Source organism: Emiliania huxleyi (genome assembly GCF_000372725.1).
Source record: "Emiliania huxleyi CCMP1516 chromosome Unknown EMIHUscaffold_17, whole genome shotgun sequence".
NCBI classification, from domain to species: Eukaryota; Haptophyta; order Isochrysidales; family Noelaerhabdaceae; genus Emiliania; species Emiliania huxleyi.
Window position 1 is genome coordinate 496,248 of NW_005200881.1, and position 13,707 is coordinate 509,954.

General features: G+C 65.6%; 4 protein-coding genes across 4 annotated transcripts; 1 reads left to right on the forward strand and 3 right to left on the reverse strand.

The window, feature by feature from the left end:
* Nucleotides 1–771: 771 nt before the first annotated feature.
* On the reverse strand, nt 772–1,185 carry EMIHUDRAFT_202691 (hypothetical protein; the record flags this gene model as incomplete). The annotated part of the gene is made up of 1 exon (XM_005784474.1): nt 772–1,185. The coding sequence occupies one exon, from the start codon at nt 1,183–1,185 to the stop codon at nt 772–774; it is 414 nt and encodes a 137-aa protein (XP_005784531.1).
* A 2,334-nt stretch (nt 1,186–3,519) lies between these two features.
* On the reverse strand, nt 3,520–5,143 carry EMIHUDRAFT_434209 (hypothetical protein). Its single transcript, XM_005784475.1, has 3 exons — nt 4,365–5,143; nt 4,100–4,179; nt 3,520–4,014 (listed from the first exon to the last, which is right to left on the reverse strand). Exons 1-3 carry the CDS (start codon nt 5,063–5,065, stop codon nt 3,710–3,712), a joined length of 1,086 nt encoding a protein of 361 aa, XP_005784532.1. The 5' UTR covers nt 5,066–5,143; the 3' UTR covers nt 3,520–3,709.
* Nucleotides 5,144–5,893: 750 nt separating this feature from the next.
* Nucleotides 5,894–8,233, forward strand: EMIHUDRAFT_99090 (hypothetical protein; the record flags this gene model as incomplete). Its single annotated transcript, XM_005784476.1, has 2 exons — nt 5,894–6,682; nt 7,319–8,233. 2 exons carry the CDS (start codon nt 5,894–5,896, stop codon nt 8,231–8,233), a joined length of 1,704 nt encoding a protein of 567 aa, XP_005784533.1.
* A 1,879-nt stretch (nt 8,234–10,112) lies between these two features.
* EMIHUDRAFT_99091 (hypothetical protein) lies at nt 10,113–11,595 on the reverse strand (the record flags this gene model as incomplete). The annotated part of the gene is made up of 3 exons (XM_005784477.1): nt 10,113–10,620; nt 10,688–10,827; nt 10,954–11,595. 3 exons carry the CDS (start codon nt 11,593–11,595, stop codon nt 10,113–10,115), a joined length of 1,290 nt encoding a protein of 429 aa, XP_005784534.1.
* Nucleotides 11,596–13,707: the final 2,112 nt, after the last annotated feature.

Here is a 13,707-nt window from a genome sequence, read left to right on the forward strand (position 1 = left end):
CACGAACTCGCCCAGCCGGAGAAGGAAGCGACCGCAATGGTACGAGCCGCCGGCGGCCTTTGAGACGGGGACGAAGAACCAGCGCGCGCGTTGTGCGGCCGCATGCGCCACCATTGCATGCGCTTCCGCAGCCTCGGCGGCAGCAATCTGGAGACATCGCTTGAGGTCGCAATGGCGGATCGCACGCACCGGGGCGGCACGCGACCAAGCAGCCATGTCGTCTCGACTCGCCTCTGTTGCGAGCGACAGGAGCCCAGAAAGCCGCTCGAGGCCCGCGTCGAGCATCGGACTGCAACGCGATCACACGCACAACGCTCCTGCCCTGGAAGTGAGGAAGTCGCGACCACCGGCTGGGCATCTGTTACACAAAATAAATATAACGCGCGGGCCCTCAGCGGAGCTGGGAAGAGGACCGCCGCAAGCGGCGTGGCGTGGAGCGGTTGTGCATCCCTCCGGGGGCCCCTCTGCGCCGGGGAGGCGTTGTTGGAGGCTAGGACGCAAGCGTCCGTCGCCCTTTTCAAACTCGGGGCCCACTCCGCTACGCTCCGACCCGAATTTGGAGGGCCTAAAAGTTTAAGGTGTTGCGGCGCAAAAGGGGTCGGACACCGGGCGCAGCTCATGCTAAGAGCTAGAAGAGGAGATAGAGAGAACAACCACCCTGTCCCGTTATTGCGTACACCAACACCACAAAACGCTCTATCTCTCCTGTCCTCACTCAGGGGGGTCACAACTACCGAGTCCCTCGACTAGCGCAGCTGGAGACGCTCCCCCTCAATCGGCATCCACCCCCACCCGCTCCAGCCCCACTTCTGCTGCCGAGAGAGCTGAATCGAAGCAAGCGAGCCATTGCATCTTGGCGTGCTCCTGGAGCGCGGCTTTCTGCTTGGCGGCCACGAGCACGGCGGAGTCGGCGTCGTGGCGGCCACGAGCACGGCGGAGTCGGCGTCGTAGCGCGCAATCGTTCCCGCTCATCGCCCATTCCTCCCACGTGACGTGTGTCGGCCGCGATTCGATGTCGCCACCTTCATCGCCAACGAGGACTCCCTCGACTGCAGGGGGGCTCCGGCGCGGGGAGGGACTCCGCCTGCTGCGCTGGCCGACTGCGCCCTCCTCCTCCATGGGCTCGATCCGATTCCGCAGCGGCGGTGCTGCGCGGGAGGCGGCCGCGGGCACGCTGGCCTCCATCAGCGGCTTTCCCTCAGTTGCTCCGAAAGTTTGATTTGGCGTTCTTGGTTTCAATTTTACGGATGTCTTGCCACCAGCTGTGAAGGCTTGCCCGGGCGCCGTGTTGACCGCCGGACGAGAAGTTTGCGTCGCCGAACGAAAATCCGACGATATGCACGAATTTTAATTATATTTTTCGTGTGGGGGTATGTCATGTAGTTGCCAATGGTACCGCGTCTGCGACGCGGGCGCCTTGCGGGCAGAGCCCTTAGCCACCCTTATGTCTTGCGCGGTCAAAAACGGACACCTCTCTACTGTGAGGTGGGTAAAAAGGAACAGGTCCCCGCCCGTGCGATCTTTTTGCAGGGTTCTTTGTGGGTGTGGTCGGCAACTAGCCGGGGTCGTCCTCCCGATGGGGGACTAGCACTAGCGTCTAGCCATCTTCGACATTGTCCCTCGGGTCCCTGCTGCTCCTACTAACTAATCTTTTCGTACATCCTCCTGCTGATCTCCGCAACGTCCTGCTCCCTCCCTCGTCTCGCCCTGCGCGTCTGCTCCGCCTCACCGTCGTCTGCCCTGCGTCGTCTGGTGACGGGTCCTCCATAGTCGGTTGAGGTCGCCGCCCTCCTCGTGCCTCTTCCCAACGTATCAGTGCTCGAACTTTACCGGTGTATGGGAGTTTTTGGCTAATCAAACCCTAGGCCTGCACTAATCAAAAAGTGGTATGGGATACCACCTGCCTCACGGAAACCAAAGCGAGTCCGAGTGCATTTTTGCGGCTAAATCGGCGAAATCGGCAAAATACCCGGTATTTTGCGGGTATACCTGCAAAAACCCAGGTATACCCGGGTAATACCCGCACTTTTGCATGGCTTCGCCTCCTGGGACCACACCCACAGCCGCTACACTAATCAACACTAGTCAACACTCCGCATACCACTTTCGCATACCACTATACCATACCACTTCAAAGTTAATCAAAATATCACCAAATACCGGTCTCAATACCGGTAAAGTTCGAGCACACGGCCAACGTTCCCTCGCGCCTCGGCGGCCGATGCCGTCCGCTCCGGGCGGCCTCCGCAGTCTGAGCCCTGGTCTGACAGACTGACAGCAAACCCCGGACAGCGCCTGACAGTGCCCGACAGCCTGACAGCGCTGACAGCACTTTCTCTGACAGTCTGACAGCACGTATCTGACAGCCTGACAGCAGAGCCTGACAGGCGAGGTGACCCGTCGCTGTCAGGCCCTAACGTGACAGCCTGACAGCTGCCTGACAGCCCGACAGCACACAGTGGCCTGACAGCAGCGCTGACAGCCTGACAGCAGCACAGACCGTACACAGACCCCGTAGAGCCTCTTTCTTGTGCCCCATGAGAGTATAACAAAATTACATGCAAAGACATGTGAGTGTGGTCCATGTAGTCATGGGATGGTCATGGGTCTCTCTTTCAACCCTCCCGCCCCACCTCTGCGGACCCCTCTCCAGCACCGGCGGCTGTGCTACTACAAATGAAGCTACCAGCTAGCCTTCTGGGGCCCTACAGTCATATGCCTACGGCGTCTGGATGGGGGTAGCCGCCGCCGTCTGTGCCGTCGCCGCCGCCTGTGCCTCTGCGCCGCCATCTGCGCTCCCCAGGCGGCCGCCGCCGCCGGCGTGATCACGCCGTGTAGGAGGGGGGGTAGCTGCGTAGCCGCCGGCGTCATCGGCGTCAGCACCCCCTTGATAGTCAGCGCCCTCTTGATAGTGTCATAAGTGTGGCTGATGTGTGTCAGAGCCTGACAGCACCCCGACAGCACCAGACAGCACCTGACAGCAACAGCCCAACGTCTAACAGCAGCAGCAGCCTGACAGCTCTGACAGCTCCGACAGCGTCTGACAGCAACACCCGACAGCTCCGACACCACCCGACAGCTACAGATCACCTCGCCTGTCAGACACGCACCCGACAGCACCTGACAGCACTGACAGCACCTGACAGCTGGTCTGACAGAGGCACCTGACAGTGCCTGACAGTGCCCGACAGCCCGACAGATCACCTGACAGCACCTGACAGCCTGACAGCCAGGGCTCAGTCCCCAGTCCCCGCTGCTCTCGTCTGCGCTAGTTTCTGTTTCGTCATCACCAGTGTCCCTCCTCTTCTTTCTCCACTTCTTGTATGCTTTGTACATCGCGTCGATTCCTTTTCGCGTGAGCACCACCCTCGAAGCCCGCGCCCCCACACACTCAGCAGCTGTGAACAGCGCTCCCTAAGTCTCGCCCTAAGTCGAAGGAGCATCATCAGTCTCACGCACTTCGCTCGCTGCCCACTGTTACATATCATTGTATCATTGTTCCCTCTTTTTTCGCGCCAGTCCGCAGCCGTTAGCCCAATAAGTAAATTCGATGAAATCCGAGCCGTACGCGTACATGCGCGTCTCGACGGCCTTGATCCCAAGGTTTAGTGCAGAGGACCAGAGGTCAGCGAGGAGGATACCCGCTCCACCGCCGCTCTGCACGGCGGTCTAGCAGGCAGTCACCTGCTGACTGCCGGGCAGACGCGGTTCACGCGACCGCTCGGACCCACGCGCCGTGACCTCCTCCCTCCTCTCCGCGCTGCTGCTCTCCGCGCCGCTCGCCACTCCATCCCCCGCCGCCCGCCTCCGCCGCCTCGAAACGCCGCGCCTGCCGGTAGGCCCGGTCGGCAAGCGCCTCGCGCAGCCGCCACACGCCGCCCGGCTGGCGCCCGGGCGGCGGTAGGGCGGGCGCCTGCAGTGCGGGGCAGCCGCCCTCCGCCTCGGGCCTGAACGGGGCGGAGAAGGCGGCGTCGATGTCGGCGCGGCTCATCCCGCCGGCGGAGGCCACGTCGCCTACAGTCGAGGAACCGCGGGGGAGGGTGGAGAGCAGGCCGGCGGGCGCGGGGCGGGCGCGGGATGCGAGGGTGGAGGCCGGTGCCTCCGGGCATCAGCGCGGCTGGGCCGAGGACGGTGGCGTAGAAGCAGTAGATCCAGCAGGGGTCGGTGGTGTTGCGCGGCCTGCGAGCGCGGGCCGGCGGGCTCGCGTGAGGGACACGAGGGAGGAGGGTCCTCCTTGCGTCGGCCCGTGCCTCTCATCCCCTGCCTCCCTCTTTGCCGACGGGCATGCGCCGACGTGAGCGGGTGGGACCCGCCGCCGCCGCAGAACCTTCTCGGACCATTCTCAAACCCCTCTCGGTGCGGGCCTGAGCGGGTGGAGCCTCCGAGACGGGCAGCCGTCGAAGCACCCTCCGCCGGCCTCGCGGTCGTGGGCCTCGACCGCGGCGTGGATCAGGCCCGACGAGCACGACTTGTTCACCACCTTCTCCACCGTCGCCCGCCACGTGCAGGCGTTCGTGTCCGCGCCCGGCGCGTCGCAGTGCCCCTTTTCAGTCGTCGAGTACCAGAGCCCGCCCGTCTTGTGTACCACCGGCCACGGCCAGCACTTCCACGGCGCGTGGATCCACTCGCTCCACCGGCACGAGCCCCACCGACCAAAGGCGCGGCCAATGTCTTCTCGGCCGACCGTCGTCTCGTTGGTGCAGTCACGCATCCCCCACCACTCGCCGCAGCTGCAGATGTATGTTTTCGGCCTGCAGGGCAGGCCCGAGAAGATGTCGACGCCGTCGTCGCCGCAGATGTTGCAGCGGCTGTACTCGCCAAAGCTACTGTCGCGCACGGAGAGGGCGAGTCTGGTGATCACGAGGTCTGCGTCGACCTCCTCTCCGTTCCTGCACTCGTAGCCGCCGCTCGCGTTGCCGCCCGCGCACTGGATGGGCAGCACCGCCGACCGGAGGTCGAAGAAGGCGTCGCCGCTGAGGTCGGCGGTGTTCATGTTTATTGGCAGCACGCCCAGGTGGAGCGGGTTGACGTGGTAGACGGTGAGGTTTGTCCAGGAGCTCAGCATTGGGCGGGCCAGCAGTCCTCTCGAGGCTCTCGAGGTTCTCGAGCCGGATATCCTTTGGCCGTGCTGGGAAGCGAGGAGGGCCCCCAGCAGTCCACGGTTGGTAAAGAGAGAAAGCGCGCAGAAAACAAAACGCGGCTCGGATTACAAGGGACACTCTCACCACCGAGAAAGTAAGAAAACAAGCAGGGATGGGAGGACGGCACGCCGCCATTTAGGTTGTTCAAAAAATTCTCTTCCCGCTTCGTCCTGAAATCGCCTGCAGCACCCGAGGGTTTTACCAGGCTGCCAACCCTTTTCTCGCACTGTGCGCAAAAGACCCCACCAACCAACCAACTGTTTCCGGGCCCGAGTGCGCGAAGTGCGGGACCAGCCAACCAACCTCCTGGGCCGGCCAGGGTCCTGCCAGGGTCGCCCACGGGTCGCCCACGGGTCAAAAATTTCTTCGCTCCGCGTATTCAACACATAGGACACCAAAATGGGTCAAAATGGGCTATTTCACGCCTCTTCAGGCTCCCAGATCCATCTTCTCACCACTGTCCATCCTGAAATTGCGTCACGAGGGTCACAGTGGCCTGTTAGACGCGCTGGGGTGCCAGGGGAAGGAGCCGTTACGACCGTTACGGCGTGGCCGACCGTTACGCGAGTGCGCGAAGTGCGGGACCAACCAACCAACATCTGGAGGCCTGGAGTGCGCAGAGTGCGGGACCACCCAACCAACCCAGGGCCCGGAGTGCGAGAAAAGGGTTGGCAGCTTGGTAAAACCCTCGGGTGCAGCAAGGGGCACCTCACGTTCCAAACACACACGCACACCTCCGCCTCCTCCCAACAATGCTCGCCCTCCTCACCTGTCCAGCCTCCTCGCTACCGTGCCGATCCGGCTGGCGCCCTGCGCGTGGCGTCTCCGCGCTGCGCTCTCCTCGTTCGATGCTGAGCGTGGCCGTGGACCCGGAGGAGGACCTGGTCCGCAAGATGGAGCAGGCAAAGCAGGACATCCGGCAGGTGCGGGCCCTCGTTGAGGAGCTGCGCAGTCAGATCTCAGCGACAGAGGGAGTGGAAGACGCGGTGCAGCCGGCGACCGACGCTGCGGCGGCGGCGCTTCAGGCGGCGCCAGACGCGGCGGCTGCTGCGGCTGCGACGCAGACTGCGGCCGCGGCGAGCACGGCGGCGGCGCAATCAACGACCGCGACAGAGGCCGCCAAGGGGGTGGCTGCGACGGCGGACGCGGCGGCCCCTGCCGCCCAGGCCGCGGCGCAGAGCGGCGGAGACTTTGTGGCGTGGGCAGCGCCGCAGTTGCAGGCAGCAGCGGGGTCGGCAGCGCACGCGGTGGGGTCGGCGGCGACAAAGGCTGCGGTGGCAGGCGGCGCGGCGGCGGCGCACGCGGTGCAGCACGCGGCCGCGTTTGCGGCCGCAAAGCTCAGCTTTGTGATTGCGGCGGCGCTCAGTGCGCCGCCCGAGGTGCAGCTGGCTCTGGTGGGGACGGTGGTCGCGGCGGCCGCGGTCGCAAACAGGGAATTGCTCGCTTCCGCGCTCCTCGGGGCGGGGCAGGGCGAAGGGGACGAGGGCGCCGCGTCCGAAGCGAGCGAGGCGAGGCTTGGGCAGCCGCCGCGGCAGCCGGAGGTATCGCCACACAAGCAGCAGCATGGCTTCACAAGGCAGCCGCCGTCGGCGCGGCACCCGCCCGAGGCTCCACAGGCAGAGGCTATGGCAGCGTGGGCGGCGAGGCAGCGTGGCGATGCGCAGCCACATCTCCCCTCGCCACAGCGCTCCCGATCGACAGCCGCAGCCACGGCGCCGAGGCCAGCGCCCGCCCCAGTCGCGCCTGCGGTTATGGCGCCGCCTGCGCGGCCGCTGCCGTCGCCGCAGACGCCACCACCGCCACGGTTGCCTCCTCCGCCGCCGCCTCTTCCGGTGCAGCTCCCACCCAAGGCTTCAGAGGCGGAGGCGAGGGCTTCGTGGCTGGCAAAGCAGGCTGCGACTCCGCCGCCGCCCACGCGTCCACCACCTGCGCCGGTGCCGCCGCCAAAGCCGCCGCCACAGCCGCCGCTGCCACAGCCGCCGCCCCGGTCGCTGCCGCCGCCGCCCCGGTCGCTGCCGCCGCCGCCCCGGTCGCTGCCGCCACCGCCGCGGCAGATGAGGCCGCCGCCTTTGCCACCACCGCTGCCACCGCCACTACCGTCACCACCGCCACCCCAACTGCTGGTTCGACCACCCCCGCCGCCCCCGATGCCAATGCCGCCGCCACGCCCACCACAGCCACTACAAACGCAGCCACTGCCGACGCGGCCGATGCCACCTCATCCGATGCCGCCTCCGCCGCTACCGCTGCCGCCGCCTCCGCCGATGCCGCCTCCGCCGATGCCTCCGCCGATGCCTCCGCCGATGCCGCTGCCGCCTCCGCCGATGCCGCCTCCGCCGATGCCGCCTCCGCCGATGCCGCCTCCGCCGCCGCCGCCGCCTTCCGAGATGAGCGAGGCGCAGAGGAGGGCCAGGGCGGCGAGGAAGGCCGAGGAGGAGGTGTGGGCTCTCGCCTACGGCTCAGCGAAGCCCTCGAGTGGCGGCGGCCAGGCAGCGAGCGTGCAGGGCTCCGGGCGGGGCGGCGGCGCGCCTCCACGCAAGGCGCGAGGAGCAGCGAGGGAGACGCGCGGCGCGCGGTCTCCAGGACGAGGGCCGTCTCGGTCTGCGTCGCCAGCCAGCGCCGCTGCCGCCGGCGCTGCCGCTGCCGCTGCTGGCGGCGCTGTCGCCGGCGCTGCTGGCGGCGAGCCCGAGGACTGGAGCGAGATGCTCGACCGGATGATGGACGCGCTCCCGTACCCCATGCCGCCGGCGGCACCGGCGCCGGCGTCGGCACCCGCGGCGACCGCGGCAGCGGCTACGGTGGGGGAAGCGTCGCTAGCTGAGGCGTCAGTAGCTGCGCCGCCCTCCCCGCCGCCCGGGTTCGGCGTCGAGACGCCGATGCCTGGCCGCGAGAGAGAGTACGAGGCCTTCAAGGCGCAGGAGCAGGCAGGCTTCGTGCCCGGGCCCGCCTACGCGCCTCCGCCCATCGACGCCGAGCGGAAGAGCCGCTCGCCCGGCTTGCGCAACAACTTTTACGACGTGCCGACCTCAGACTTCAAGCGGCCGTACGGGACCGGGAGGAGTGCGCCGCCTTCCGCGCCAGGGAGGCCCTAGGGCGCACCACTGCGACGCACTACCAAGTGCCCATCAGGAGAAGAGGCGACCTCGCTCAACAATAGTCGGCCCTCAGCGCGCAGGCGCGATCGGGGGAGAGGAGCAGGTCTAGGTACGAGTCCCCCCGGTGACGGGGTATCTGAAGCGTGTTGCGTGTGGCTCGCGTGCTGAAAGAGAGCGAGGAGTGAGAGAGACTTGTGAGTGAGAGTGTGAGACGTGCATAGAGCCATACAGAGCTCAGTGGAGGAAGTGCATGTGTCGACAGTTGCGGACTTGGTGCTCACACACGTGCTCGCGTGCTCGGACAGTCATCTGTCCCCAGCACTGGGGTGTGTGGGAGCTCACGTCGTTTTTGATCTCCCTTTTTAGTCACTACTAACTCTAGACTACTCTACAAAATCATGTGAATACTCTTTGCCATCGCACGGCCCCGACGCCCGAGAGTAAGCGGCAAGTGTATTATAATTAAATAATACTAGTACGTAGCACAGTAAGAAGGCGAGGCCCGACTCCCGAGAGACGCCGAGAGCGAGACGTGCAGCTGCTGCAGGAGCGACCTCCTGCGACCCGCCGTCCCGCGCGGTCGACGCCGCACACTGGCCAATCTCCGTGCTCCGCTAACCTACCTATATCTGTGCCACGCGGTTCACGAAAAAGCTCAGCGTCGCGCGTCGCCACCGCCATCTTCAGCTCCGCCACCGTCCCCTTGACAAGGGGCCTTGAGCTCTGCCAGAGACCGCCACCTGGTCGAGCGCGTCGGCCGTCGCCGTCGCGCCGACCGCCGAGCAGCCCCCAGGGCGCTCTGGATTCGGGACCCAAGGGATGGTGAATGGTTGGGTAGTAGGGCTAGAGGGTCGCTCTACACTTAGCCTCTGCAGCGAGCGAGCGCTCAACTTAGGTCTTAGCCCCCGTACGGAGCCGGGCTCAGACTTAGACGCTGTATGGTCGGGGGCCATGAACTTAGACGACACAAGGCGAGAGAGAGAAACACACAAAAAAAAACACACAAGGCCAACTCGGGTAAAACCCGGGTATACCTGCAAAAGTCCAGGTTTACCCGAAAAATACCTGGACGCGACCCGACCAACTTATGCCGTGCACGACGCCATATCGCCTTCTCCCAGGGCCAGTGCGCTACTTGCGGCGCGCAATTCCTGCTCAAGTACGCGCACCGTACCATGTGCTGCCGCTATGCGTGCCTTAAGGCGGCTGCGGCGAAGCGGCGGGCGCGGCATGCCGATGGCAGTGCGGACGATGCGGTTGCGATGTGTTCTGCTTCAAGACCGTGGCGGTGCTTGGCATGCACTTCTGCGATCCCAATCAGCTCATCGCAACGAAGCAGCGCAACAAGCTGGCTGCTGCCAACAAGGCCCTATGCTACCTCACGCGCGGATCGTTCAAAGAGGACCAGCACACACAGGCTTCACGCCTTCACCGTCACGCATTTGATTAAGCTTGAGGAGCTTCGTGTCATGTGAGAACTGTTTGGCTAGACGTCGCTCAAGAATGAAGGAGCAGCAACAAAAGTCAAAAGAGGAGGATGCTGAAGCGGCGATTGCTAAGCATGAAGAGGATCGATCGCCCGCCGCAGGCGAAGAAAATTTGGGGGCTGCGCCGTATCGTTGATCACGGTGGGAGCCTCCTGGCCCCAGGCCGTGCCACGGCCGACTTAGCCGATGTAAGAGGCTCCCGCTGATCTTAGACCGCGCAAGCACCCCAGCGTGCCATGGCACACTTAGACCCGCTCAGCCTCGAGGCTCAGAACTTAGACTACTAATACCCAACCAGTGGCTGGTGCTGTCCCATGCCCCATCGTTGGGTGCGGGGGGGACGTGGACGTGTTCATATCAGGAGGTCAGAGTTGTCGCACATTTATTTGTTACGACCCGAGCAGCCAGAGCCCCTCCTCCCCCATGCGCGCCACCAGGGCCGCAAAGTCTCGCTGGTCGTACCGGTCGAGGCGTAGCCTGTGGACGGGCTCGCTAGGCGGCCTTGTCGCGCGGCCGACGACAGCAGTGGCGCGGCTCGAGACAAACGCCCCAGCGGGCGGGAATGCGTCCATCGGCAGCAGCCCGAGACGCAAGCAGCTGCCGCCGCCGGCGTCGCACCAGCTTGGCGCCGTCAGCGTGGCGAGAGCCACCGCATTCGGCGCGGCGGCAACCGCCTCAGGACCGCCGAAGCCGCCCTCGATCCTCGGCCGCGCATCGGCCACCGTCTTGTCAAAGCCGATGAAGGTGCAGTGGTGCCCCATCCACCAGCGCAGATAAAAGTCGACCATGCCGCGCTCGATCGAGCGCACCGAGAGGCGTGCGACGAGGCTCCGGCGCGGCGGAGACGCGGAGGCGCCGCGCAGCAAGAGGAAGTTCCACGCAGCGGCACATCCGAGCCTAGCACCCGAGTCCGGGACGTGAGAGGCGACAGCTTCCGCCGGCCTGTCAGAGGTTGGAGAGGGACAGCTCGAGAGGCCGAGGTTGGAGAGGGGGCGGCGAGTGCCTGTTCTTGCCGGGGCGGTTGCAGTGGAGGCGTCCGACAAGCACGTCGGCGTCGGAGGCGGGTACCGAGAGGAGTCGCGGCCGCGGGTCGGCCACAAACACCTGGCAGCGGAGGAAGGAGCCGCCGGGAGTGAAGAGGCCGCGGTGGCGGTGGCGGCGTGGCGGCGGTGGCCGCAACGGCGGTGAGGAGGTGCGTGGCGGAGGCGGCGGTGAGGAAGTGTGGCTCACCGCCGTTGAGTCGCAGAGGAGCACGTCGAAGCCGGCGGTGGCGAGGGCTGCGGCCGCCATGTGCCTCTCCGCAAGCGCGCGCTGGATGTGGCGCATCAGTTTGGTCGTGGCCCACGCGTCAAGGTTCGCCGTGCCGTTGACGACGCTCGCAGCGCCGAGCCGCGCAGTGAGGTGAGCGTGCGCCGGAGCGTCGAGCGCGTACAGCAGGGCGCATCTCACCCCGGAGCGCGCGGCGGCGGCGTGCCAGTTCTCAGCCAGCTCGCGGTAGTCGAAGTCCGCGGCGGCCAGAGCGATGAATTTGCTGGCATCCGCAAGATGGCCGGCGGCAGCGACAAGTTTGGCGTATTGCGGACCATCGGGTCCGTGCGGCGGCTTCTTGGAGAGCGCGCGTACGACAGCCTCGTCGAGCGGCCGGTACGGCTGCTTCCAGTGTTCATAACCCACACGATTGCCCTCGCCAGGGCGGCACGGTCGGCCATCGCAGACCGTCTTGTGCATCGGCTCGTTGGTCGTCTCCTCCCACGATCCTAACGGTGTGTGCCCGGAGCGGACACGCAGCAGCTCGCGCCGCTCTGAAGCTGGAGGTCGGAGAACCTCGGACGGGGGCGCCGCAGGGTAGGCGAGCGCGGAGAGCCAGAGCATGTTTGTCGAGAGGGAAAAATCGTAGCGAGTAAAGTGCTGCAAGTAAAAAGAATTACGACGTTCCGGGACTGGCGCGTGCCGTCCTCCCATCCCTCCCTTGGGTTGTCTGTTTTCTTTCTTTCGCACTGGCACTGACACAGGTACACGGTGAACCTGTGTTAGTGCCAGTGCGGTGCACCTGTGTTGTGCCAGTGTGCGCGCCAGTGTGCAGTGAGCAGTGTTGTAAAAAGTAAAAAGAAACCCAAGAACATCGCTCATCGGCAGCACGGCCGTCGGCCCTCCACGGCCGCAGCGCAGGCTCCAGATTATTCGCAACGAGGGGGCTTTCGAAGCAAAACAGTTAATGAAACATAGTCGGTATTAGCCAGCCCCCCACTGCGTCAGCGGTGGTGAACGACACACGCAGGACGAGCCCACGCCGACCCCGCACACGAGGCTAACCACCCCACACCCGCCCCACATGCTCTACGCGACGCCAGCCTCCTGCCGCTGCGCCTGGAGGAGGAGCGCCTCATGGATATCTGGCGTCGAGACATGCCGCTTTGGCTGCCGCGCGCCGCACCACTCGACCAGCACCGGGTTCACCTCCTTTGCAAGCGCCACCAGAGCCGCCGACGAGCCTCGCACCTCGGCGACGCGGACGTCTAGCCGCTGAAGCCACGCCTCGATGGAGGAGGTTGAGCACGCCTCATCGGCGTCGCACGGGGCGCCGCCCTTCCACATCGACTGCGTGATCCTCTCGACGCAGACGCCAGCCTCGGCAAGGAGGGCCTCCACCCGTGCGCCCCGCCCGGCGTGGTTCTGTCCCGAGTCGACTCCCTCGCTGCTCTCACCATCGCGCTCGTCCGCGGGTAGGCCCTCCGAGGTGTCGTGCAGCTCCCGCACCGAAGATTCCAGGCGCCGCCGCTCACCGGTGAGCGCCGCGAGCTCCGACTGCTGCTCGTGCAGGTACCGCTGGAGCGAGGTGTTGGAGCGCTCTTTCTCGAGGAAGCGGTTGGCAATCGAGTCGACGATGTGGTCCTCACCCGGCTGGTACTTCTCGTCCATGCCTGAGAAGCTCTGCAGCCGCTCAAACTCGGCGTCCCACCCGAGCGCTTGGTTGGCGAGGAAGCCGAACCGCGTCTCCGCCCGTTCCAGCTCGCCGCGCCGGCTGCGGCTCGAGATGTACTCGCGGCGCCGCCGCTCCTCCTCCGCCTCCGCCAGCTCGCGCTCTTTTACGCCCCAGTCGCCCTCCAGCTCTGAGGTGCGCGAGGCCACGTCCTTGATCTGCGACAGCTTCTCCTTGCGCTCCCAGTTGACATCGCGCTGGAGCGCCATGAACTTGCTCTTGACCTTCTCCCGCTGATCGAGCGCGTCGTGCGCCGCCTGCGTGAGAAAAACGATGTCCTCGTCCATCTTGGTTGACTTTGCACTCAGCCGCTCGAGCGTCCGCTGGTGGGCGACCTTCTCGCGCCGGAGCCGGTCGACCTCACGCCGGACAGCTTGGTTGCTCGCCACCGTCTCGGACGCCTTCTTGGCGAGCTGGGTGCAGCGGTTCTGGATGATGGCGACTTGCCTGGCGGCCTTAGCCTTCTGGTCCATCATCGAGGCCAGGCTACCGCCCGCGGCCCTCTCAGCCTGTACCACCGCCGCGTTCATCTGCTGCATCTCGGTGTCGAGCTCCTGCTCCTGCAGCTGCTCCATCTGGATGGCACGCGCGTAAGTGTGCACCTGGTTCTGCCGCTCGGCGAGATCCCTCTGCGCCGGCAGCTGGCCTGCGGTGGAGCCTCTCCTCAGCGACCCCACGCTCGTCTCGAGCATGGTCTGCGCCACTCGCTCCTCCTCCGCCTGCAGAGCCGCAGCGGTTTCTGGTGCAATCCCGATGGCGCCCAGGTCGACCGTGCGCGTGAGGGAGGAGCGGGTGGAGGCAGCGACGCGGGAGGTGTTTGCAGGCCGGGTCGTCATCTTCTGCACGACCCGCTCGATGATGCTGCGCTGCCAGGCCGGTGAGTGGCTGTACCCGGCCGGCGACAGCTTCTTCATCACCGCATTCCAGTGCTCCTCAGCACCTCCGGGCACATGGAGCGCGCCGTTGCGCTTCCCAGGGGAGAGCTTTGAATCGCCACGATCGGA

Coding starts and splice junctions, on each gene's coding strand:
- EMIHUDRAFT_434209 (XM_005784475.1), bottom strand. CDS start 5,065: ATGCTGAGCTCCTGGACAAACCTCACCGTCTACCACGTCAACCCGCTC. Junction 4,180..4,364: donor CGGAGGCTCCACCCGCTCAG/GCCCGCACCGAG, acceptor CCGCGCTCGCAG/GCCGCGCAACACCACCGACC. Junction 4,015..4,099: donor AGCCGCGCTGATGCCCGGAG/GCACCGGCCTCC, acceptor CCTCGACTGTAG/GCGACGTGGCCTCCGCCGGC.